Source organism: Talpa europaea, assembly GCF_964194135.1.
Source record: "Talpa europaea genome assembly, chromosome: 16".
Lineage (NCBI taxonomy): Eukaryota > Metazoa > Chordata > Mammalia > Eulipotyphla > Talpidae > Talpa > Talpa europaea.
In genome coordinates this window covers 44484350-44510019 of record NC_140084.1, presented here as the reverse complement: position 1 = coordinate 44510019, position 25670 = coordinate 44484350, and the positions used below count along the sequence as shown (strand labels likewise).

General features: G+C 55.2%; 1 protein-coding gene across 1 annotated transcript; it reads right to left on the bottom strand.

The window, feature by feature from the left end:
* Positions 1-5638: 5638 nt before the first annotated feature.
* On the bottom strand, positions 5639-14387 carry BCL3 (BCL3 transcription coactivator; the record flags this gene model as incomplete). The annotated part of the gene is made up of 9 exons (XM_084257747.1): positions 5639-5826; positions 5998-6115; positions 6443-6610; positions 7158-7235; positions 7447-7535; positions 7633-7837; positions 8047-8155; positions 12163-12316; positions 14132-14387. 9 exons carry the CDS (start codon positions 14385-14387, stop codon positions 5639-5641), a joined length of 1365 nt encoding a protein of 454 aa, XP_084113873.1.
* Between the last annotated feature and the right edge of the window lie 11283 nt (positions 14388-25670).

Sequence of the window (25670 nt, the reverse complement as noted above, 5' to 3'; positions counted from 1 at the left end):
AGGGCGCTCTAAGCACAGGTTCGCCTCTTCCCCGGGGAATGCAGGTTCTCAGGCCACGCCCCCAATGTTGGCCACACCCCCAAGGCTCTGGCCACACCCCAAGGCGGGGTCTGAAGCCGCAAATTCACCCTTCTAACTCCTTAAACGTGGATCAGATCAGCATGCACAGACTTAAAAACTAGCATTAGAAGCAAAGAACCTTAAAACTAGACTTTTAAATTGGGGGTTTTCATTAAAAATCATTGTTTTCTTTTTTGACATCATTTTGAACTTACAGAAAGCCTGCAGGAACAGGACAAAGACTTCTTGCACACCCCTCACCCAAATTCACCAATGATTAACAATTTGCCAGCTTGCTTTGTCATTGGCTGTTCCCTCCTCCAGTCCCCACCTCCCTGTCCCCCATTTGAGAGTAAATTTCAGATATTAAGCCCCTAAACACATGGTTGAGTATTTTCAAGCAGAAGGACATTCTCCTCTGAGGTCACAGCCCAGTAACTTACAGCCTTGGTATAGTTATCAAAAACCAAAACCTGTAGCAGCCAGCCATACACTCACAATGCAGCATATATTCAAATTACTCCTTGAACCCAAAGTGTTCTTTATAGCAAAACCTTTTTTTTTCCCAGTCCAGCATGTAACCTGAGACCAGTCTTTTTGCATTTGCTTCTTGAGTCTCTTTAGTCTCCTGTCCTATCCAGTGGTTCAGCCTTTTTTTGTTTCCCGAAGTTGACATTTTTGTTTTGATTGACATTTTTGAACATTTACAGCCTGGTCTTTGCAGGTTGTCCCCCTAGATTCGGGTTTGTCTGGTATTTCCTTTGACTAGACTCTGGTGGCAGAAATTATTGGAGTGACACTGTCTTCTCTGCGCGGGGCGACAGGAGGCACGCACCGTGTCAGTGGTCCCATTCTGGGTGACAAGTTCCCTCACCTGGGGAAGGTGAACACGGAATCCTGAACTCACAGACTCCCTAGGGCAGCTTCTTCCTTCTCTGGGCCTCAGTTTCCCTTTCTGTAAAAAGAAGGCATGATTTTCTGCAAACACACCTAACTGGCAGATGTGTTGTTTAGTTCTTATGCTCTGAATTTTTTTTTTTAACAGCAATAACATTTAAGATGAGGCAGATTTCACGCACACACCTGGGGAGTCTGACTGAGTGAGCATCTGGGTTCACCCACCGGTGGTGATAACAATAGAAACTTTGCAGTAGCAGCTGGGGCCCCTGAGAAATGCATTCAGAGTATGTCTTCTGACTTGGTAGTGGTGGAGGGGGGCATGTGTGCTTACCTCGGTGAGGGCTGGGGCTAGAGATGCCAAATGCGAACCCTCTGCCCCTTCCTCAGAAGCTTGTTTTTCTCAAGGGGAAGGGGGAAGGACACGCGCCCAGACCCAAGGTCAGGAGACAGAGAGGGGATTTCCATGTGTGGAGAAGCCAGATCCTTTGATTTAGAGAAGTAACTTACCAAGGTCAGGGCAGGGTTCAGCTCTTGAACCGGCAGATCATTTCTCACACACAGAGGGGCATGTCCTCCACAGGCTGGGCCTACCGGGACTAGGAGACTCCTCAGTACACACCCCAGACCCATGGTGGGCCAGGCCCTGGGCTAAGTGCCCGGTACCTACATGCTCATCCAAATCCTGCCAATCCACTGCCACCAAGAGGTCTGTGTTATTCCCATTTTACAGATGAGGAAACCAAGGTTCAGGGATGTGAAGTTACTTGGGCCAAGCTCAGAGAGCCAGGCAAGAGGGCCAAGAGATTCTGAGCATGGAATTTGGAGGCGGCAGGTCTGATGACTTGCTCTGAATTTTGTTTTTCTCATCTGGAAGCTGGGCTGTCAAGGTCAGTCCATGAATGGCTGCTAGTATTTGCGTTTCTGTTCACATCCTCCAAATGGTCACACGGTGTGACATGGGACCAGCTGCAGCCAGAGTCACAGACACTATAATGCAGGTGCGGTGAGTGAGTCCCCTACCACCATCACTGCCACCACCACTGCCTACCATCACACTGGGCAGTGTGCTGGCTGCTGCAGGTGGGACAGTAGCAGCAGAGAGAGGGAGCCTGCCCTGCCTCCCCGAGCTCATGGTTGACTGTTGGAGAGACAGATGTTGCTCATGACCTTGCATGTGGCGGGATCATCACACGGGCAGTACTCACACAGAGCTGCTTGCAACAGTCACCCTCTGTAGTGGGTTGAAAGGTGCCCCCCCCCAATGATACATCCCCATCCTAAGGCCCCAGAAACTTATTTGAGAAATTGGCCTTTGCAGATGTAATGAAGATAAGCATTTGAGGATGAGATCATCCTAAATTATCCTGGTGGTCCTAAAGCTAATGACATTGTCCTTAAAAGAGAAAGAAGAGGGGGCCTCCCTGGTGGCGCAAGGGGTTAAGCATCAGTACTATGAAGCAATCCGTAGCTACTACAGCACAAGTTCAATACCCAGCCAGGGAGCTACCCACATGGAACAGCAGACCTCTCCTGACTCACCCGCTGCTCCTCTCGGCAGTGTACTTCATAGATCCACCTGTTCTGCTCCCCACTCTGTCTCTGGTGAATCCTCTCACCCCCCGCACCTCTGGCCTACACCCCAGTTCTTGTATACATAAATAAATAAATCTCTAAAATAAAGAGAGAGAGCGAGAAGAGAACAACACATGGACACACAGAGAAGGCCATGTGAAGACAGGCAGAGGTCAGAGTGATGCAGCCGCAAGCCAAGGAACGCTGGAAACCACCAGAAGCTGGAAGTAGGGAGGAAGGCTCCTCCTCAAATCTTTGGAGGGAGCACAGCATTGTCTGTAGCTTGATTTTGGACCTCTGGCCTCCAGAGGTATGAGAGAACACATTTTTGTTGTTCTAAGCCAACTAGTTTGTGACTTTTGTTACAGCAGCCTTAGGAAGCTAAGGTACCCTCCAAGTCAGTTATAGGGACATACAGCCCAGAGGCAGGATCACACACACACACAGACCCAGGGGCACCTGATCAGGAGGCCAAGTGAATACACAGCCTTTTGTGGAGTCCAACAGTCTCTTCCAAGGAGATGTTGGGTTCACAGGTACAGATGTAATGAAGAGATGGAGATAGAAACTATCACAACTGCCATGGTGTACCAAGACCAGGGCCCCAGGGATTGCTCCCTTCCATTCAGATTTAAAAAATAATACTCAGTGTCATTCAGAAACACATGAACACATGTTTACTCCATAGACCAACGGAAGGGGACAGGTGGCTAGCTTCCTCTGCAGGACACCCCTGTCATCAGGCCGGAGGCAGTGGGGACTGACACAAGTTCCAGTCCTTTCTCAAGGGTCCCAGGTTGTCCTTGATCTGCTCCCCTGTACCTCCATCTTCTTTCAGGACTTTCAAAAATCCCTGCAACAAATCTCTAATTGGTGTGCATACCTCCTAGCAATATTGCTTCTCTAGTTGAACCCTGGGTCAGCTGATAAAGACTCCAAAAGATATCTATATCCTAATCTTTGGAACATTATTTATTTATTTATTTTTGAAAGATTTATTTGCTTATTTATTTATACAAGCACTGGGTACAGTCAGAAGCGCGGGAGGGCGAGAGAATTCACCAGAACCAGAGCGGGGAGCAGAGCAGGCAGAAGGACCGAAGTACACTGCTGAGGGGAGCAGCGGGCGGCAGGAGAGGTCTGCGTGCCATGTGGGACCCTCGCAGGTGGCCAGGGATCAAACCAGCGCTGCAGAGGTTGCAGGCAGTTTCGCAGCCCAGTGCTCAACTGCTGCGCCACTAGGGGAGGCCCTGGAACATTACTTAATATGGAAAAAAGGACTTGGCAGAAGTGATGACACTAAGGCTTTTGAGGACAGCGTCCTTCTGAGGGTGGCAGATCACAGAGAAAATGTGTAGGTAGGGGCCTCTCTGGTGGTGCAAAGTGTTAACTTGCAGCACAATGAAGCTACCCGCAGCCACTGCAGCATGAGTTCAATTCCCGGCCAGGGAGCTGACCCACATGGCGCAGCAGACCTCTCCTGTCTCGCCCGCTGCTCCCCTCAGCAGTGTATTTCAGTAGACGCACCTGTTCTGCTCCCCACTCTGTCTCTGGTGAATCCACTCACACTCCACACCTCTGGCCTGCACCCAGCTCTTGTATGCATAAAAAAATAAATATATTTTTTAAAGATTTATTTATGCATACAAGAGCTGGGGTACAGGTCAGAGATGCAGGGGGTGAGGATTCACCAGAGACAAAGCAGGGAACAGAACAGGCAGACTGACTGAAATACACAGCTGAGGGGAGCAGTGGGCGAGTCAGGAGAGGTCTGCTGCGCCATGTGGGATGCTCCTTGGCTGGCTGGGGATTGAACACATGGCTGCAGAGGCTGCGGATTGCTTCATAGTGCTGCGTCTTAACCCCTTGTGCCACCGGGGAGGCCCAAAAATAAATCTTTTTGGGCCTTTTTTAAAAAAATGAAAGAAAATGTGTAGCTAGAAGTAAGAGGTTGGAGAGATATGAGGAAGGGGCTGTAAGTCAAGGAATGCAGGTGGCCTCCAGAAGCTGGCAGAGACCAGGAATAAGGCACAGACTCCTCAGAGGCTCCAGAAGGCACCAGCCCCACTGACATCTTGACTGTGGCCCAGAGAAACTGATAATGGACTTCTGACCTCTAGAACCATAAGAGAAAACATTTGTGTTGTTTTAAGCCACTGACTTTATGGTGATTTGCATGTGAACCTTGACTGGTACATAGAGACTGATTCACAGAGTCAAAACACAGACACTGTCTCCAGGGGAGCCTGTAGCTGCTGAGTGAAATGAGATCCACCAGACGAGGCCGTCACAAGAAGCAATCATCCCAGTGCCAGGTCTCCATGTAGGCACACTCACAGATGCCCCCCACAGAGACCCAGAGACCGCGGGGTCACCCGACAATCAGATGTGGTAACATAGGGACCCATCAACTGAAGAATCCCTCAGAAACACATAGACACACCCAACAGGGTCCTCTGGAAAGATCGCACACCCCACATCATGCCCAGAAACAACAGCACTGTAACACAATGAGAATGGCGACAACCAGACACACCGGAAGTCCCAGTGTCTCCCCCCACGCCAAGTCATCCCCAGTCTGAGACTCTCCTGGAAAGGCATGGAGTGACTTGGGTAAAGCACATGGGTGTGTACACACACACAAACACACTTCCTTTAGACCTCCTCATGAGAGCGGTCCAGACAAGCTGGGGATATGGTACAAAAATAGTTTATTACAAAAGAAATCCAACCAAAATGCCTAATAATTTACATGGTTATCAGTGCCTAGCCACAGCCCATCTTTCCCCTCCTCGTTGAACCTGGGTCAGGGCAGAGGGGAGCAGCTGTCCCCTGGTTCCCCCAGCTCTGGGAGAAGGAATGGATGGTTTGAGGACGGGTGCCTGAGAATAATGGGAGATAAGAGTCCTTGGACGCGGGGAGACAGGTTGGGGATAACTGTGTTCAGAAGAGGGTCTTAAGGGTAGGTGCATGTGCCTTTGTGCAAATCCTGCTCCCAAAGATGGGGGGGGGGGCAGAGTGAGCTCTTCACAGTTTCCAGGAGGGTTGACCCCAAAGGGCTGGGAGGTCCCTCCTCATGAGTCCGAGATCTGCCCCCCCATGCTTCTCAGCTGCCTCCTGGAGCTGGGGAGGGGGGCACTGGCCGGCCAGGGGCTCGGAGGACCCCAGCAAAGGGCAGGAAGGCAGGTGGAGATGAAGGAGAAAGGAAGAAACTGGGGGGAGCCATGGGGAATCCAAGGGAGTCCTTGGGGGGTGACTGGGCAGGTGAGGAGGGTGGGGATGCAGAATGAAGACCTGTGGAAAGAAGAGAGAGGGAAGGGTGAGCCAGGGAGAGGCCAGATCCAGAGTGGAGGTGGTGGGGTTGGGGGGAAGGGTGGGCCCAGCTCCTGGGTTCCCAGGGAGGGTAGTGGGGTTCAGCCTGGGGGGGGGGGCTGGGAGGCAGGAGGTTGGGGGCTGGTTTCTCACCATTGGAGCTGAGGTGGCTGCTGCTTTCGGGGGAAGTGGTGGCGCTGCGCTCTGGGGAGGGTTCAGGCTGAGGTGCAGGAGCAGGCCGGGTGGCCTTCCCTCTCAGGATGTCGATGACCTGGGGGAAGAGGGGTTCACCACCAGGCCGGTCCTGCCCACACAGCCCTCCCCCTCTGCAGCTTTCCTCGCTCCTGGGGTCTGTCCGGGGGAACAGGCTCCTCCTCAGTAAGTGAAGGGGGGGGGGCTCGTCAATTCCTTTCCTGGGGCCTCAGTCTCTCCTCAGTCTCCAGCTTCCCCCCACGCCCTCACGGGCTCACCCGCTCCCTCGAGGCGCTGCACGCGGGCGCGCGCCCCAGCACCCCTGCCCGCGCCGGCCTCCGGGCACCCCGCGGCGCCCGCGCGCACCGGCCCCCGACGGCCTCGCCCCGCACGGCGCGGCACTCACCCGGCGGCTGCGCGCCACCATGAGCGGCGTGTCGTTGTGGCAGTTCTTGAGGCCGCTGTCGGCGCCGCTGCGGACCAGCACGCGCACCAGCGGGAGCAGCCCGCGGCCCGACGCCGAGTGCAGCGCGGAGCTGCCCGAGTACATCTGGGCGTTCACGTTGGCGCCATGCTGGGGGCGGGAGCGGCCGTCAGGACCCGGCGCCGCCCGCGGGGGGCGGGGGCAGGCCGGGGCGGGGCCAGGGCAGGCAGGGTGGGCCGGGGGGAGCGAGGCGGGGGGCTCTGGACTCAGGCCAGACCCCGGGGCCGAGCAGATCTGGGGGGAGGGGGCTGACAGAAGCAAGGGTGGGCCGACCGGAGGGGCTGGCCACGGCGCTGCCCCATCCCAGGAGACTCGGGCTGCCCGGGGCGGCCTGCAGGGCTCGGGGTCAGCCGCGTGGAGGCGGAGAGCGTGGGGGACCCGACTAGAGCTGAAGGCGAGCCCCACAGGCCATCGCTGGGCGGGACCCGGGTCTTTTTGGAGGCGGGGAGCCATGGGGGAGCGCCCGCGACAGGTACGGGAAGCAGAGCCACAGGGTTGCCACAGCAAGGCCTGGAAGGATCGGTCAGGGCTGGAAAGCAGAGCTGGGAGGCGAGGTCAGTGCCAGGGACGCGGGCGACAGCCGGGCTGGTGCCAGAGCACAGGCCAGCGAGAAGCCGAGGGCGAGGGCAGTACCCACCTGCAACAGCAGCTGCACGATCCTCAGGCTGTTGTTTTCCACGGCGTGGATGAGCGGGGAGCGGCCGCTCTTAATGTCCTGCGACAGGGAGGGAAGGTCTCTGAGTCTCTCCCAGCTCTGCCGAGACAGCGGGCGGCGCGCATCCCAGCCCCTGGGTCCGGCGGCGCCTCCAGATCCTTCAGCTCCCGCCCCAAGCCCCTCCCGCGCCCGCCCTCGCGGCCCCTCCCCTGGCCACGCCCCGGTGTCCACGGCCCCGCGCCCCGGTGCCCAGGGCCCCGCGCACGCTCACCACCGCGTCTATGTCCGCGCCGCGCTCCAGCAAGAGCAGCACGGCCTCGTCGCACTCGGTGTACACGGCCACGTGCAGGGCGGTGAGTCCTGAGGGACGGCGAGACTCGGTTAAACCTAGGCCTGCGGCTTGGCAGCCTCCCAGGCAGCCCCTCCCTGCGCCGGGGGGGGGGGGGGAGCTGCTCACCGTCGTAATTGCGGGCCTCCAGGTCCACCGAGCCCGGGGCGGCGCTGTCCAGCAGGGCCCGCAGGCAGGTCGGGCTGCGGTGCTCGCATGCCAGGTGGGCTGCTGTCTGACCGTGGCGGTCCAGTGCCATGGGGCTGGCACCAGCCAACACCAGTAGCCGGACCACAGACGGTAAAGTGGTAATTACAGCCAAGTGCAACGGTGTCTGGGGAACAGACACTGTAAGGAACCCGGACCCTGCCTTGCGTTCCAGAATTTCTGAGTTCTGAACCCCAAGTGCAGTCTCAAGCAGGAACCAGAAATCTGGAGCACCTCTGCCTTCAGATTCAAGAACCCTTCTTCCCCTCTGACCTAGAAGTCTCAGTCCCCAGCCCCTCTTCCATCAGACCCAGGAGTCCAGGTCCCCAGCCTCACCTGCCGTAGGTTGTTGTAAATATCCAGGTCCCGGCCCCCGTGCTGGAAGAGGGTGACAAGTCGATGCACAGCTGACAGTTTGCCTTGCACCACGGCAATGTGGAGTGGCCTGCGGGTGGGAGGTCACAGGCATTAGGTGCTGGTCACCTCTCACCCGCATTACTCAGCGTGCTAAAAGCAGTTATGTGCTGAATCTTTGCAAGTTATCTTCAGAATGTAACCACTTCTCCCAACCCTCACCCCCACATCCTGGCACAGCCCTCCCATAGTCTTTCTCCTGGACCATGCCCTCCTACTGGCCTCCCTACTTCCACTCCCGCCCTACTGGCTGTCCTCCACAAGGCAGCCAGAGGGGCCCTGTGAGAACCCATGCCAGGTCATGCCCTTCCTCGGCTCAGAACCTCCAGGGTAAAGGCCATGGTCTCCACCACGACCCACAAACCCTGATGTGATTTTGTTCTCCCTCTAGAATCTGCTCTGGCCACAAGCCTCCTCAAGGTTCCTCCAACACACCAAACACACTTGCTTCCCAGGGCCTTTGCGCTGGCTATTCCTTCTGTTCGGAAAGTCTGCCCCCAGCTATCAGCAGGTTTCTCGTATCTCGTCATTCAGGTTTCTGTTAAAATGGTACAGCCGGGGCTCACTCCCTTCCTCTTTCCCCTGTTTTATTTTCCTCTACACCATCACCTGACGTCGTGCAGTTTACTTGTTTCCTGTCTGAATCTCCCCCACCGGAATGTCAGCTCCCCCAGGGCAGGGCGTTTTGACTGCTTTGGTAACTGCCCCATGCCTTGGACAGTGCCTGGTGCTGAACGGGTCCTCCAGAAACACACGCTGTATAAATGACTGCCTCTCAATGGCTCCCCTAGACCAACAGCCTGGAAGGGGGTGACAGTTGCCTCTCCCCTCCCCCACCCCGCCTAGGTGAATTTTCTCCTCTGTGAAATAAGTGTGGGTGAACCAGGTGCAATGAGGCTCACTCCACGGATTGTGACTGTACGGCCCCCGACCCGCTTAGCAAGGGCTAAGTAGAGAAATTTTTGCCTAAATGGGAGGTGAGCCAGAATGGGATGGGGTTATTGCTCTGGATGCTGGGCTTTGAAACCCAGATTCCCCCGGACCGCATGGAAGGACTCATACCCCAGCTTCTGGGAAGGTTGTCAGCGTCCAACTCTCTCTGAATTACCCTGCTGAAAAGATCTGCTGGCCCACATGAGCAGAGGCAGCTGCCACTCCATGGCATCCAGAGAGTGGTCAGTGCTGGTGGAGAAGGCCACCCTAGTTTCAGCCTACCCTGTGGGACAGCGGAGCCACTCTTGTGGCCAGACAGCCCGGTGCCCACTGTCCAGTCCTGCTTCCTGGGGCATGCTCCCCAAAGACCCCATCAGGGATAGTCATTTAGTGCTGATGGCTCTGGACAAGGGCACAGGTGGGGGACAGCAAATATAGGGGTGTCACAAAAACGTCTATTTACTAGAGCAGCTACATGCTCACCCACCACTGTCTGCCAACAAACAACTGTGCCACTGCATGCTGAACCCACTTTTGAAACCAGCTCCCTAGAAGCTTGGGAGCGAGCGCAGAAATCCTGCAGCCCGGGGTGTTTTCTATCTTGGGGTGGGGGGATAAGCAGGCCAGGGTTTCCCATTAGGCTGCAGTCCTCCCTGGCTGTGTGAGCTAGGGCAAAAGACACATGGCCCTTTTGAGCCTCAGTTTCCCCCTTCGTAAGGAACAACCCCCAATAACCCTAACCTCTCCGGAGGAGGCAGTGCAGGTCAGTGAGGCGGGATGAATTCTAACGCCAAATAAAATAAGAAAGTTGGGTGAAGGGCCGGACCTGGGGCCGGTAGGGAGGGGTGGGCCCGGTAAGGTCTCTCTTCACTCCCGGTATCTCCCAGGAAGCCCCACTAGGGTCCCTCTCCGGGCGGGCGGGGTTAAGTGAGGGCAGAGGGAGCGAATGATTTCAGAGAAACCGTCCAAGCCTGAGTTCCCATAAACGCGCGGGCCGCAGGGGGTGGGGCGGGGCTGGAGGAAGTGGGGACGGGAGGGGCGGCCCAGCCCTCGGACTTCCAGTAACAGGTCTGCTGGGCGGGGCTCCGCTTCCTGCTCCCGGGGGAGGGAAGCCTGTCCCGCCGGGGATCTACCCGGCCACCCCCGGCACCCCAACTTCCATCCTCGCATGGGGCGGAAGGGGGGAGTCCAACCCAAAGAGACCTAGCTTCCCTGGGGGGCAGGACCCCAAGTCCTCCAGTTTGGGGGGTCTTAAGAACTCCATGCTTCAGGACTCCCAACTGGCTCCTGATCCCCCATCTCCTGGCATCCACCCCCAAGATCTCCTAGAGTTGTTGCCCTGACACTCTGTGGATACAGCCTTCTCCAGGGCCTCTGCGTGTTAGACCCTCCAACTGCCCTCCACTCCGTTCCATGCCATCCCAGAGGTCAAGGAATACAGTACCCCAACCTCTGCTTTCTGAGACTCCGAAAGCGTTACCCTCTTTTGCATTTCCAGCTGGCGGGTGCCTGACCTCTTGAGGGTCCCCAGGCCCTGAGATTCTTGTTCCCTTGAGTCCCTAGACGTGCAGCCTCTCACCGGAGCTTTGCAGCTCTCGGGACCCAGACTTAGCATGATCTCCTCTCCCTGCCCCCCACGACGCCACCAGCTGCCCATTCCGGTAAAGGCCCGGCCCCAGCGGAAGGGGTTAAGGTTAGAAGGAGCCGGGAGGGGGCGGCTGCGAGTGAGTGACGGGCGCTGACGTGGGGGAGGCAGAGCAGCTGGGCTGCGGTCAAGTTCTGCGGGAAGGGATTTCCCCCAACAGGCAGCTGAGGCAGAAGTGTTTGCTTTGGGGGAGAGGTGGGGAGAGCGGGGGACGGCGGGTGGGGCCCAGGGCCGGAGACTGGTGTGGCAGGTAGCCTTCTGCACCCGATTTTCACAGGCCCCAAACAACTCACCCTGGGGGCAGATGAGGAATGAAACCTTTCAGGGGTGACCCCAGAGCTGCCTAAAGGAGGAGGGAACCAGTTTTATGAGTCCTTTATATAGCTCAGGCACGTTCTCCTACCTGGGCTCACCCAGATGGGCTACAACCACCAGCGGATCTAGGTTCCAGCAACACCCACTCATGCAGATTGAGCACCTACTGTGTGCACCGGATATACCCGCGTATTACTGTACTGAATCTCATTGTGAGAGGTGCTAGTATGAGTCCTGAATTTGAGCTAGGGAAACTGAGGCGGGGCCAGAGGTGGAGCTCTCCCCCCTACCCTGCAGAGACAGGTCTGTTCATCCTGTCCTCACCGGGGGTTTCCAGGCCCGAAAGCAATCCCCAGAGAAGCTCTTCATAGAAATCATTTCTTCCTCACAGAGCCCCTCACATACTTATGGTTCCAGTTTTTAATAGGGGGAAACTGAGGCAGAGAGAGGCGAGAAAGTGGCCAGCTGAGATTCAAACTAACGTTGATAGACTAATAGTAGCGATGATGGTCAAATGAAGACTTGGGCTAGGCTCAGCTAACGACTCCCATGCAGGATTTCTCGGCTGCCTCAGCAGCAGGCTCTTGACACGGCAAGTCACACACCATGAGACTGGTGAGATCGTTGGAAGGGATCATCACATCAGTTTAGTGGGCACTGACCACAAAGTGGTGAAATAGACTAGACTAGCAAACACCGAAGTAGATCCCAGGTAGTATTGAGTATTGTTTTGTTCTCTGTCATTTTTATTTTAAGCTTAGAGGGGTGTGAGTTTAGTATAAAGTACTTTTATTCCTAAATACTCCCTGAGCACTTATGCCAGGCTCCGTGCTCAGAGCCGTATTGCATATAATAACTCAATCAGTGAAATGTCTTTCTCATTTTTGGACAGTGCTGACAAAGAACAGTGACGCCCACTGTGCCAAGGTAAGTGCTGTGAGGACACCCCTTTTTCAAAAGAGGAAACTGAGGTTCAGAGAGAGAAAGGGTCTTGCGCGGTCACACAGCTAGCAGTGGAGCAGGATTCTAATTGGCTTAGAACACCCAGGCTGAGTGCCCCTGGGTGGTGGTGGGTGAGGTGGGTGGAGGGCTGTCTTCCCTACCCCCACACCTCCCACCTTTCCTTTCTGGGGGCGGTCACTCACGTGTCTCCATCCTCATCTGCACAGGTGGCCATGGCGATGTCTGCTGATAGAGGGTGTTCCATGGAGCACATCATGGGGTACAGGGGCGTAGACAGGTTGAGAAGAGGAAACGGAGAGCCCATGGTTGGGGTGGGGTACAGGGGCAGTAAAGGTCCTATGCAGAGAAAGGAAGTGGGTGAGGCCAAGCCTAGAGACCCTCAAGCCAGTTCCCACCTCCAGACCTTTCCTCCCTGTGTCATCTGCCCTCCCCCCGCCCCTTTTGCTTCAGACCTGGGGTCCTCATGACCCCAGACAACCCCTCCTTCTACACCCCTTCTCTGGACTCCCCGCAGCTTCCCTTCTCTCCCCAGCCTGGTCCGTTTCCTTAGCAGTTATCTTTTCATATGTCTGTCTAGGCAACCCCTTGAATATGGACTGAACCCCTATCATCACCCAGCAGGGGGACCCCAGTCCCATTTGCTGAGTAAATTTGCAGTTGAGGGAGGCAGGGATGAAGGAAGCCCTGGGTGAGGGGTGTGGGAGAATGCATAGAGTCTGGGGACAGGGGAGGGTCATAAGGTGAGAGGGGTGGAGCCTCTCACCTTATAGATAGGTAGAGATCAGACTGTTGTCAAATCTTATCTACCCATTGCATAGATAGGGACACTGAGGTCTGGGTTATCCCAGTGAAGGAGGGAGATGGGGGGCAGAGGCAGGCCTCCCAACTCCCAGCTTGAGTACTCTCTGCTGCAGAAACTAGCAAATATCTGGAGGCACTAGGCATGAATTCTGTAGCCTGGGGGGGGGCTCCCCAGGGCACAGTGAGCTGTGGTAGGGGATGCCCCTGCCTTGAGCTCACGGATGGAAACAGGATGGCTGTATATGTTTGGCACTCTCTGTCATCAACTGGTCTTTGGGGCCTCCTTTCCAGAACCAAGTTGCAAGGTCCCTGCATCTCCAGTAGTAGGCCTAGGCACCCTGAGGCCTTCTCTCCCGAGACCCCTTAATTCTTCATCCTAGATACTGGAGTCCCAGAACCACCAAGTCCTAGCCCCCATTTCTAGGATCCAAGTCCGCTAGGGTCACAAGACCTTGTGACCCCTAATGAGGCCCCATCCCTATCACCAGGGCACATAACTGGGTGCCCAGCAGCCTGGCGCTCTGTCCTGCTAGCTCCTCAGGATTTTTTTTTTTTTAAAGATTTATTTATTTATTTATGCACACAACAGCTGGGGTACAGGCCAGAGATGCAGGGGTTGAGAGGATCCACCAGAGACAGAGTGGGGAGCAGAACAGGCAGACTGACTGAACTACACTGCTGAGGGGAGCAGCGGGCGAGACAGGAGAGGTCTGCTGGGCCATGTGGGTTGCTCCCTGGCCAGCCGGGGCTGGAACTCATGCTGCAGAGGCTGTGGATTGCTTCACAGTGGGGTGCTTAACACCTTGCCCCTCAGGATTCTTAGTATTTGGGCTTGTTTCTTTAGATTCTTGTGATCTCCGATATAGGGGTGCACAGAGCTCAACTCTTTTCCTCTTAATTCCCATTGCACCCTTATACCTTGGTTCCCAAGATTGTGCCATCCCGGGATCCCTAATGTCCGTCTTCTTCCTTTGACTCCACATATCTGAATGCTAAGAACCCCACTTTCTTGAGCCCGAGCACTGATTGGTCCTAGGCCTAGATTGCTGGCTTCTTAAGAACTTAAAATTCTGCAGTCCCGAGACTTCAGGCTCTGCACCCCAGAGTCCCTGAGACTCCCGTAACTGTGTCCCAAGGCACTGCTCCCCGATGCTCCCATACCCGTGTTCCTGGGAGCTCGGTCTCGGCCCCTAATTTCCCAAGAACCCCACGCCTATGCACTTGGGAGCTTGGACTACTCCCCTGTCTCTCGGCTCCCGGGGGCTCCCTGTCCTAGCACCCCAACTCTGCCCCTGGCTGTGGTGACCCTGTGCGCAGTCCGCCCCCCACTGACCCCCGCGAGGCACTCACCCTGGTAGTAAAGCGCCTCCGGCCGGGCCAGGCCGTGCGGAGGCGCGGGGACCGCCGGCAAGTCGGAGCCGCCGCGGAGGGGATCCGGGGGGACCACCGGGCCCGTGGCGCCGCGGGGGGCGGCGGGCTCCAGCGAGGGTTCGCGCAGCGGGCGCTTGCGGAGCGGCAGCGCGGCGCCGGGGGGCCCCGCGGCCTTGGGTCGGGTGCGCAGGTCCACGGGCCCCTCGTCCATGGCCCCCGCGGGGCATCGGGGCATCGGGCCGCCGGGGACGGCGGCCGAGCGCGCGGCCGGAGCGCTGCAGTGCCGGGCGGCCCGGGAGGGTGGTGGCGCCCGGCGCGGGGACTTCCCCTGCCGCCGGCTGAACTGAAGGGACTTTTGTCGGTCGGGGCGGTGCCGGCCGCCCGCCTCCCCGCCCCCGGCCCCCCCGGGGCCACCCGACCGCCCCAGGGGTTTCCTGGACCCGCCGCCGCTCCCGCCGCCCCGCGGAGCTGCCCGCGCCCCGCCCGCCCGCGCCCCGCCCCCCCCCCGCGGGAGCAGCCCCGGCCGCGCCGCCTCGGCGGGGGGCGGGGGGCCGGGAGGGAGGCGGGGTCGGGCCGGGGGTCCCCACCCCCACGGCGGCGGGCCCCTCGCGGCCCGGGCTCTGTTGTTGTCTCGCCGGCCGGGACTCGCTCTCCGCACGCGACTCTCAGCGCTGACGCGCCGGCCGGGACGGGGGCGCCGGGCCGCGCCCCTGCAGCATCCCCGGTGCCCGGCCCCGTGCCCGGCCCCCGGGCTCTGTCTCGCCCTCCCTCTCGCTCCGAGTCTTTGCTTCTTTCCTCATCTCCGTCTGCTTCCCGGCCTCCCCCCCCCCCCGGGGACGCAATTCCACCGCGGCCCTGGGGTCTCGAGGACGTGGGTTCGCGCCCAGCTTCCACTTCCTCGCCGTGACCTCGCTCAGGGCACTTCCCTTCCCGGGCCGTTTCCTCCTCCGTGGGAGCGCGAAGACGCGCCCGGGGTCGGGACACTCGCCGTCCCGCCGCCTGCCCTGCCCCCAGCCCTGCCTCCTCCGGGGCCTCCCGGCCGCGGGCTGCACTGCAGGGGGCGGGTGGGGGTGGGGGCGCCGATGGGGTGGGCGTGCACCCCTGAATGTGCCTCACCCCCCCGGGGTCCCTGCGCCCAGCCCGAGCTGCCCTGGAGGGGTGCGTGCTGGAGGGGGTCCTGGGTGCACGGAGGGAGAGACACAGGGATCGTGAGAGACCCAGGAGAGCGCTCCCTCGTGAGAGGCAGCGAGAGACGCAGAAACCCAAGCCCCGAAGCCGCTAAGCCCCCCGAGCTCCCCCTCTTCCCCCTCCCACCCCATCCCGGGAGGGGCCCGTGGGTGGGGAACAGGCCGGGCGGGCTGGGGGCATGACTCAGAGGCCGGCGGGAGGGGGCAGGGGGCGGGCTTCCCCGGGCCCCGCCCTGCAGCCCTGCTCCCCGCCCCGGGGAGGAGCCCCGCGATTCGGGGCTTTCCCGGATTTCCCAGGAGGCGGGGCGGTCGCTGGGGTTGCGTCCCGGTCACCGAGTTACCGGAGGCCGAGGGGAGGTTTTGGGGACCTAGTAGACGGGGGAATGGATCTGCTCCGCACCCCAGATCTGCCCTGGCGGCCGCTGAGTCTCCCCGTGTCTGTGTCTCCCCGTCTCTGCAGCTCGTCCCCGTCCCGGGCGGCTCTCGCGGGCCCGGCCCCGCCCCCGGCTCTCTTTGTCTCTGTGTCTCCGGCAGCGTCTGTCTGGGACCCTGAAAGTGGATGTGGGGCCCCGGTCCGCAGGAAGGGACTTTGCCCGGGACTTGGGCCCCACCCCGGTAGATGGTTAACTCGGGATGTGAGCAGCGGCTGTGGGCAGGGAGAGGCCTCACCCCTTCCCCCTTCTCTATGTTCTGCCTCTCTTTCCCCCTCAGCCTCCCGGGATGGAGAAACTGACATCCTCCTCCACCCTGACTTCCTGCGGGACCTCAGGCAAGCGGGATAAGACCTGCACCTCTTTATCTGTTCGTTGAGGCATGAATCTGCATTGCCACCTTTATTAAGGTGTAACGTGAAAAACAGAATTGAGACTCGGTTTGTTCTTCTGGAAATTGGGACCTTGCTGCCCCCCCCCCCACCCGCACCCCTCCAGCTGCAAAGGAAGAGGTGAGGGGTTTGGGTGACAAAGTCTGGGGGCTGTGGTCTCGCCCACCCGCCCTGACCTCTGGACTCCCGAGTGCAGGAGAGTGGCAGGACGTGGCCCACTGCCCCAGGTACACAAAGGGAGGCTGGACCTCAGAAGGCTGGGGCATGCTGAGGTGGGGACCCCAGGAGGTAAAGCTCGAAGGACCCCCAAGATGCTCCCACTCCCTGGCTCCCGATGGCAGGTGGAGCAATGGCTCAGGCCCCAGCAGGAATGGCATCTGCACCTGGCCCAGAGGGGGCTCAGAGAGGTGGAGAGAGGGTGCTCGGGGTTCCAAGTCTGAGGAGGGAGGAGGGAAGAGGATCTGAGGGAGATGAAAGGTCTCAGAGAGATGTCTAAGGGGAGCAAGGAGGGTCTGAGGGAGAGAGAAAAGATCAGTGGAGGGAAGAGAGATCACCTGAGAGAGGAGGTGAGGCCCGAAGGAGGTGAGGCCTGAGGGAGGAGAGGGTCTGAGGAGGAGGTGAAGTCTGAGAAATAGGAGAGGTTTGAGAGAGGGGGCACAGTCTGAGGGGGCACAGACCAATGAGGAGGGCAGCCCGGAGGGAGGAGGAAAATTAAGGGAAAAGAAAGGTCTGAGGGAAAAGGAGACTTGGAGAGGGTCTGAGGGTAGAGGTGTTATAGGGCAGCCCCGATACAAAACGGGGTGCCTGACTGTGGGTCCTAACAGAGGCAAATTCTGAGAGAGGAGATCTGAGGGGGATCTGAGGGTCTGAGGGTGGAGGACATGGGCTGAGGAAAGGGGAGCATTTTGAGGAGGCCCTCCTTGAGGTGGAAGGAAGAGAGGCGTGCCTGGGGACAAGCAGGGACTAAAGGGAGGGAGGAGAAGGGAGGCCTGGAGTCAGCCCCGCCCTGCAGATGGCTCTAATTTCCCAGAACCTTCTACTGCTCAGGAAAGTCCCAGCTCCCATAGCCGCCTCCCTCCAGTGTCGGGAATGGAGGATGCAGAACCAGGATGGCTACCCCCCACCTTTCCCCCCTTGCTCCCCATACCTCAGGGGGGAGGACTAGGGTCTCCCCTCTCAGGGCCTGAGTTCAGGAGGCTCCCCCCATTGGCAAGGGCAGCCCCTGGATGAGTCCCAAAAACTTTCCAGAGAAGGCCCAGAAGTCCTGCTTGGTGTCTAACCATTTTACCTCATGCAGGCTGCCCTTTGTACCTGTCAGGTTTTCTCCCTCTCACTGCTTCTTCCTCCTCATGCTTCCCCTTAGCCCCAGGGATGGAAGGGCCAACACTGTGTCTGTTCAAGGTCCTAAGAGGGAAATGAAGTCCCAGCTAGAGGCTGTGGGCCTGTTCTTTGTGGCCTCAGAGTCCCTTCCTGAGAGGACAGAGCAGGACCCTAGGTTCCCATGGGCTTCATTCCTGGGCCTTCTGCTTTGCTTCTGCCGGAGGCCTATGTCTCCAGGCCTCCGTTTTCATTCGTGACCTCCAGGCAACTACTCACCTCATGGAGCCTCAGCTTCCTCATCTATCCAACAGATTAACTCAAGGAAATATGCGTCCGTCTTAGAGGGCCTGAAGTAAAAAGAGTACTCACTGCCATGTAGCTGCTATTATCATCATTACTACAATTACTACTACTACTGTTATAACCACAGGAATAATAACAATTATTGCCAGTGAATATTTCAAAGAAGGACCCATTTCATTAGGGTGTTAGGGTTCAACACTTTGGCCTCAGAAACATAGGTTTGAGGGCCTCCCCAGTGGCGCAGCGGTTGAGTGCTGGGTTGCGAAGCTGCCTGCAGCCTCTGCGGCGCCTGTTCGATCCCCGGCTGCTCCCCGGCCACCGGAGGAGGGTCCCACATGGCGCACAGACCTCTCCTGCCGCCCGCTGCTCCCCTCAGCGGTGTACTTTGGTCCTTCTGCCTGCTCTGCTCCCCGCTCTGGCTCTGGTGAATTCTCTCACCCTCCCGCACTTCTGACTGTACCCAGTGCTTGTGTAAATAAATAAAATCTTAAAAAAAAAAAAAAAGAAACATAGGTTTGATCCCTCACTCTACCTTGTTAGCTGTGTGACCTTGGGTTGGTGACTTTCCCTCTCTGTGCCTTCTTTGTGACCTTACAGTTGGGGATGACAATGGCTTCTCTTTTACAGGAGTGCTGAGCAGATTGAGGCCAGGAATGCAGAATGAATGATGTACATTCCTTTTTTGCATTAAGATTTTCTTTCTTTCTTTCTTTCTTTTTTTTTTTTTGTGTGTGTGATGTCCATTCTTATCTCTACACTTGCCTCCCTTAACCTGCCAGGCTAGGTGACCCCTTAATCACCCTCTTCCATCCAGAGACCACCCAAGCTGGGTCCGGGCACTCTGGGCTCAACTCCGACTAGGAATTGGCCCACCTAGTCCTGTCCACACCATGTGAGGAAAGTTCAACTAGAATTGGAATTTTCCAGAGTAGGAAATGGACAGAGGAGTGAAGGCACTGCCCAGGGTCAGATAGTGAGGGACAGGAAGGGGGTGTTGAGACTTTAAATCAGGACTCTGGGACCCCAGCCCCCTGGTTCCAATCCGCTGACCTGGGAGGGGTGGTTGTGAGTTCCAGACAGAACAGGTCTTCCCCTGCCACCCGCCTCAAATTCTAGGTCCTTACTCCCTAGTGACTGTGTAGATGGGAAACTGAGCTGGGAGAGGCAGCTTCGGGATGAGGAGAGCTCTGCCCCCTGCTGCCTCCAGGCATAGGGAAGTTGGAGAGCGGAGCAGAGAGAGGAAGGGCTTAGTGCAGCAGAGGGAACAGTTAGGCCCAAGAGCTGCTCAGGGAGAACAAGTGAATTTCAAGGACAGGAGAAAGCAGACAGTGAGCCAGACCGGGAGGGACTTGCCCAAGGTCACATAGTCTCCTGTTTGGCTCTGGGCCTGAAGTCCACTGTGTCTGCCATCAGCTCTGTTCTCCAAGGCTGTCCCCCACCCCCAGGGGTGAATGCAGGCCAGCTTCCTGAAGCCTGGCCTGGACCTCCTGGTTACTCCCTACCCTGGGGCCTTGGCAGCTGCTGGAACCCTTGGCACTCAGTGGGATCAGCCCATCTGGGGCCCAGGCCAAGACTTAATCTTCCTTTTTTCTCCCTCATGCTGGGTCTGCACGCAGGACGCTGAGTCAGAAGATTGCAACATCCCTCCGGGCTGTGCTGGGTCAGACACCCTCCCCTGCTCCTCATGCGCTGCCTCCATCAGACCTGGCTGACAACACAGGGGCTCTTGGGTGTCTGCCCTGGTTGGGGGAGGGGAATCCGGGGAGGTCCGGTGAGGGGTGCCAGGGAGGAGATGACAGACAATCAGACAGTGTAATACCGGGCCTCAGTGTCCTCATCGGCAAGAGGGGGGCTCACTGCCTCATTGTCTGGGTTCAAATCCCAGCTCTGTCACTTACCAGCTGTGTGACCCTGGACAACTGACTTCCCCTCTCTGAGTCGCCGATTCCTCATTTATAAAATGGGGGCCAAAACCCTCCCGGGGCTGTTGGATCACATGAGTTGATGCACATTGGCACCGGCTGGCATATGGAATAAGTGCTCCATAGACGGAAGATAGTGTCTGAAAATAATCGCTATTATTAATATAGCGTGTGGGAGTGGCTGCCACAGAGGCACGCCAACGGGACTCCCCTTCAAGAAAGGGCTTGCGACCCAGCAACCAGGCCTGCAGATGGCTGATTGCTTCCCACAGTTGGCTCTTTCAAGAGCCACCTCAGTTGGCCAGCTGGGGACACGCCATTAACTGAAGCAGGAGGGGCAGGAGGCACGAGGCACGGGCCAGTGCTGCCCACTTTGGGATTCCTCTATGCCACAGCCTCTGCTTCAGGGCTCCCTGGGGCTGGCATCATGACCAGAGGGTTCCCCCCGACCAATCCTGCCTCTCTCGGCTCCCCATAACCCATTCCCTGCCTCACTCCATGTTCTAGAGGATCAGAGCTGCAGCTACAGGCTTAGACCCCCTGAGTGTGAGGAGGGGCTCTGCTTGGTGGCTTTGGAGAAGCATTCCATCACTGTTGCCCTCTCTGAGCCATGAGAACAAGAACTTGGGGGCTGACAGGATCCAATGAATCAGCTAGAAAGACTTCAGCACCGGAGCCTGGCACATCGCCCGTGTCTGTAAGGAGGACGCATCCGGGTCCGGTGGTGTGGCCGTTGGCAAGTGCTTTGCCCGAGGCCTGGTATGTAAGGTGAGGATGACCCCCCCCTTCCCCAGAACACTGGCGGGGTCAGGCATGGAAAGTCCCGGCTGGGCTGGCACACTGGAGCCACTCAGCAGCCTGTGGGTGTCACCTCTGCCTCTGCCTCACAGGGCCAGGTCAGGGCACTAGGTGAGCAGGGATCTGCAGGGCGGGTTATCTCCTCCCTGCTGCCGGTCTTGGGCTGACAAATTAAGGGAAGTCCCAGGGCTGGAAATCATGGTGTCCTCCTGCAGAAGTTCCCTGATTCTAGGCTACATAGTGAAGGTGGGAAGGGGGAAGCCCCCTGCCCTATTCATTTGGTCCCCAAGAGAGGAGGGAGATGTGCAAGAAGAAAGGCCCGGGGGTGGGTGCGGCCTCCCCCATCGGACTAGAGTTCTGCCATCAACCTGGGGGACCTCTGAGGGGTGGACATGTTCCCCATTGGTGAAAGAGCTCCTTCCGGGTTTGAATGGTGCTCTTTTTCCTCCAGCAGGTCAGGATCTCCCCAAGAATGGGGGTGCAATTTCTCCACTGATGAGGTGTCTCTGAGAGTGGGAGATGCCCCTCCTGTCAGACTTGGAACTCCCCTGGGTGGGTGGCTGGAGCATCACCGTCACTTGCCTTATCTGTCTAGGACAGCGGTTCTCACCGAGGGGGTAGGATTTTGCCGCCCCCTCCACTGCAGGGGACATTCGCATGTATCATAGTAGACTAGGCCTCCTGAAGAGAGCGGCCTGCATCCACTCTCTTCCTGAGGGTGCGGTGGGTCCTGCCTCCTTCATCGCACGGGCCTAGTGAGTTGTGTAGCTTAAAGTGGCCATTGCACCTGCGCAGCGCACGGTGCGATCACCTGTCTCCAGCGTTAAAGCTGCTCCTACCTCCTCTGCCAACCTAGTGCATGCTTCTCCAGCCTGGAGTTGGGGAAGCATGCCTCCCCAGTTACTCCCTGAGGTGGGGTAAGCCTCCCCCAAGTGAGCAAGGAGCCCCCTTACACAAGCACGCTCCCCAGGGCAGAGCAGAGCTCATGTGGAGGAAGGGACAGCACCAGCCTTAAAAAGTCAGCCTCTCCCCCAGAGGTGGCACCTCCCCGGCCTGAGGCCACAACCTCTCCTGCAGCCACCAGGGCCTAAAAATACAGATGCAAAAGTCCCCAGGGCTCCTGGGAAAGCCAAGTTCACATCAGGTCCTTCCTCATTCGAGCCAGGCCACATTAGACTCATCTCCTCTGCCTTCAACCACCATCCTGGCCCAGGGCCACCAGGCCCTCCAACACCTTCCCAGGAGAGTGAGGCAGGTATGTCTCCCCACCCTCCCACTATCCCACCGCGCAGATAGGTCTCAGTCAGGTGCACATCCCTGCACCCAGCCTCGAAGCTGTGCAACCCCCAGCAGCCAACCAGGTGATGCCCTGGAGCTCTAGACTTGGCTGGCTGGTCAGGGAGGGGCTGAATGGGAGCTCTTACAAGTCAGCGGGCTCTACAGGAAGTGGGGGTGCTGGCTGGCTTGTGCCAGCTCCTTTTGGGCATCACCCACCTCTGAACTTGTCCCTTTGGCCTCCTGTGGTCACACAGTCACAACACATTTGCTCACTTCTGGGAAAATCAATTTCCTGGTGTGTTTCAGATCCCAAATGCTCCCCTTGTGGTTCCTGCTGCGCCTTCCTGCCTCCGTGCCAGAACCCGGGAATCTGGCCCCCAGAGAACCAAGCCCTGTGAGGAACAAGAGGGATGTGGAATTGTGGGATTAAAAATATATATTTTACAATGATGCAATATCACATGGACAACTTCACAGAATATCATGTTCCATTCCACCAGTGATTGCAAAGGGAACAGTTAGGTTAAGAGGGGATGCTGCCAGTTCCCATAACTCCCCTCATACTTTTTTTCAACTCACACCCCTCTCCCCACCACCCCACCTCAAGGCAGCCCATAGTAACATGCTTTATTGTTTTCCTTAATATTTTTATCACCTATAAATACACACCTGACCAGCACAGTATAAATGACCCTCTTCCACGTGCCCCCAGAGGGAATCAGAACACCTGTTAGAACAATTCTAAAAGAGCGGTACCAGGAAGAAAGGAAACCACTTTTTTTTTTCCTTTTTTTTTTATTTTATTGTTATATTCCCCATACAATTGCAGCCCCCCCATTCTGACCCCAGTCCCTCCCCTCCCGCCCCCGCCCCCCTAAAAGTGTCTCTGGTTCATAGTTTTTTGTTGATTTTGATTTTCACTTTCTTATATTCATTTTCCTGGTCCCTTATTTAAGTTTTCTAGATTCCTGCTATGAGTGAGACCATCCGGTATTTTTCTTTTTCTTTCTGGCTTATTTCGCTGAGCATGATCCCTTCCAGCGCCATCCATGTTGCTGCAAATTGCATGTGTTTATCTTTTTTGAATGCTGAGTAATATTCCATGGTATATATGGACCACATCTTCTTGATCCAGTCATCTATTTTTGGGCATTTGGGTTGTTTCCAAAGCTTAGCTATTGTAAACAGTGCTGCTATAAACATAGGGGTGCAGGTGTTCTTTGGAATTGATGTTTCTGTGTCCTTTGGGTAAATACCTAGGAGTGGAACTGCTGGATCATATGGAAGCTCTATGTTTAGTAGGTCCAGAAATCTCCACACAGCTCTCCACAGTGGTTGGACCAGTTTGCACTCCCACCAACAGTGCAGAAGAGTTCCTTTTTCTCCACACCCTCGCCAACATTTGTTGTTGCTAGTTTTTTTAATATGTGCCGTTCTCACTGGTGTAAGATGGTATCTCATGGTAGTTTTGATTTGCATTTCCCTGATGACAAGTGATGTTGAACATTTTTTCATATGCCTGTTGGCCATTTGCATTTCCTCTTCAGAGAAGTTTCTTTTTAGCTCTTCTGCCCATTTTTTGACTGGATTATTTTCTTTGTTGTTGTTGAGTCTCATCAGCTCTTTGCAGATTTTTGTGATCAGTCCTTTATCATTAGTGTTGGGTGCAAAAATGTTCTCCCAGTTGGTGGGGTTTCTCTTTGTTTTTGTTATTGTCTCTTTTGCTGTGCAAAAGCTCTTTAATTTGATGTAGTCCCAGCTGTTTATCTTTGCCTTCACTATCACTGCTTTGGGTGATGTGTCTGTAAAGATGTCTTTGATGTGCAAATCACGTAGTGTTTTGCCTATATTTCCTTCTATGTATTTTATGGTTTCAGGTCTTATGTCTAGTTCTTTAATCCATTTTGAGTTGATTTTTGTGTATGGTGTGAGGTAGTGGTCAAGCTTCATTCTTTTGCATGTAGCGACCCAGTTTTCCCAGCACCATTTATTGAACAAACTTTCTTTGCTCCAATGCATATTCTTTGCTCCTTTGTCAAAGATTAGTTGACCATAAATCTGTGGGTTTATTTCTGGATTTTCTATTCGATTCCATTGGTCTGTATGTCTGTTCTTGTTCCAATACCATGCAGTTTTGATGATTATGGCTTTGTAGTATAGTTTGAAGTCTGGGAGTGTGATGCCTCCATTCCCTTCTTTTTTTTTCAGGAGAGCTTTGGCTATTCGGGGTTTTTTGTGATTCCATATGAATTTCATCAATAATTGTTCTATTTCTTTGAAGAATGACATTGAAATTTTGATTGGAATAGCATTGAATCTGTATATTGCTTTTGGAAGGATGGCCATTTTAATAATGTTTATTCTTCCAATCCACGAGCAGGGGATGTCTCTCCATTTCTTTGTGTCTTCTTCTATTTCTTTTAACAGTGTTTTATAGTTTTCTTTGTATAGGTCCTTTACCTCTTTTGTTAGATTTATTCCCAAATATTTGATTTTTTTTGTTTCAATAACAAAAGGGATGGTTTTTTTGATTTCTTCTTCTTCAGATTTATTGTTTGTGTATAGGAAGGCTACTGACTTTTGCGTGTTGATTTTGTATCCTGCCACTTTACTGAACTGATTGATGAGTTGAATTAGCTTTTCTGTGGAGTTTTTGGGGTTCTCTATGTATAATATCATATCGTCTGCAAATAGTGATAGTTTGACTTCTTCTTTTCCTATTTGGATTCCTTGGATGTCTTTCTCTTGTCTTATTGCCCTGGCTAGGACTTCCAGTATTATATTGAAAAGCAGTGGTGAGAGTGGACATCCTTGTCTTGTTCCAGATCTTAATGGAATTGCTTTCAGCTTTTCACCATTGAGAATGATACTGGCTGTTGGCTTGTCATAGATGGCCTTTATGATGTTGAGGTATGTTCCTTGTATCCCAAGAATTTCAAGGGCTTTTATCATGAATGGGTGTTGCACTTTGTCGAAAGCTTTCTCAGCATCTATTGATATTATCATATGGTTTTTATATTTCTTTTTGTTGATGTGTTGGATAACGTTGATTGATTTTCGGATGTTAAACCATCCTTGTGTCCCTGGAATGAATCCTACTTGGTCGTGGTGAATTATCTTATGGATACATTGTTGGATTCTGATGGCTAAAATTTTATTGAGGATTTTTGCATCAGTGTTCATTAAGGAGATTGGCCTGTAGTTTTCCTTTTTTGTGTTGTCCTTGTTCGGTTTTGGTATTAGTGTAATGTTGGCTTCATAAAACGTGTTTGGTATTGTCCCTTCCTTCTCAACTTTTTGGAAGAGTTTGTGAAGGATAGGCACTAATTCGTCTCTGAATGTTTGGTAGAATTCATTTGTAAATCCATCAGGTCCTGGGCTTTTGTTTTTGGGGAGGTTTTTGATTACCATTTCAATTTCGCTAATTGTAATTGGTCTGTTTAGGTGTTCTATTTCTTCTTTATCTAGCTTTGGGTGATTGTAGAGTTGTAGGAATTTGTCCATCTCCTCTAGATTGTTAAACTTGTTTCCATATAACTGTTCATAGTAGTTACTGATTATTCTTTTGATTTCTGCTGTGTCCGTTGTGATTTCTCCTCTTTCATTGATGATCCTGTTTATTTGTGCTTTCTCCCTTTTTTCCTTTGTGAGCCTGGCTAGGGGTTTGTCTATTTTATTGATTTTTTTCAAAGAACCAGCTCTTGGGGAAACCACTTTTTTTTTGTTACTTTTTTTTTTAAACATTGTTTTTTTTTAATTTTTTTTAGATTTATTTATTTATTTATACAAGCACTGGGTACAGTCAGAAGCACAGGAGGGTGAGAGAATTCACCAGAGTCAGAGCAGAGAACAGAGCAGGCAGAAGGACCGAAGTACACTGCTGAGGG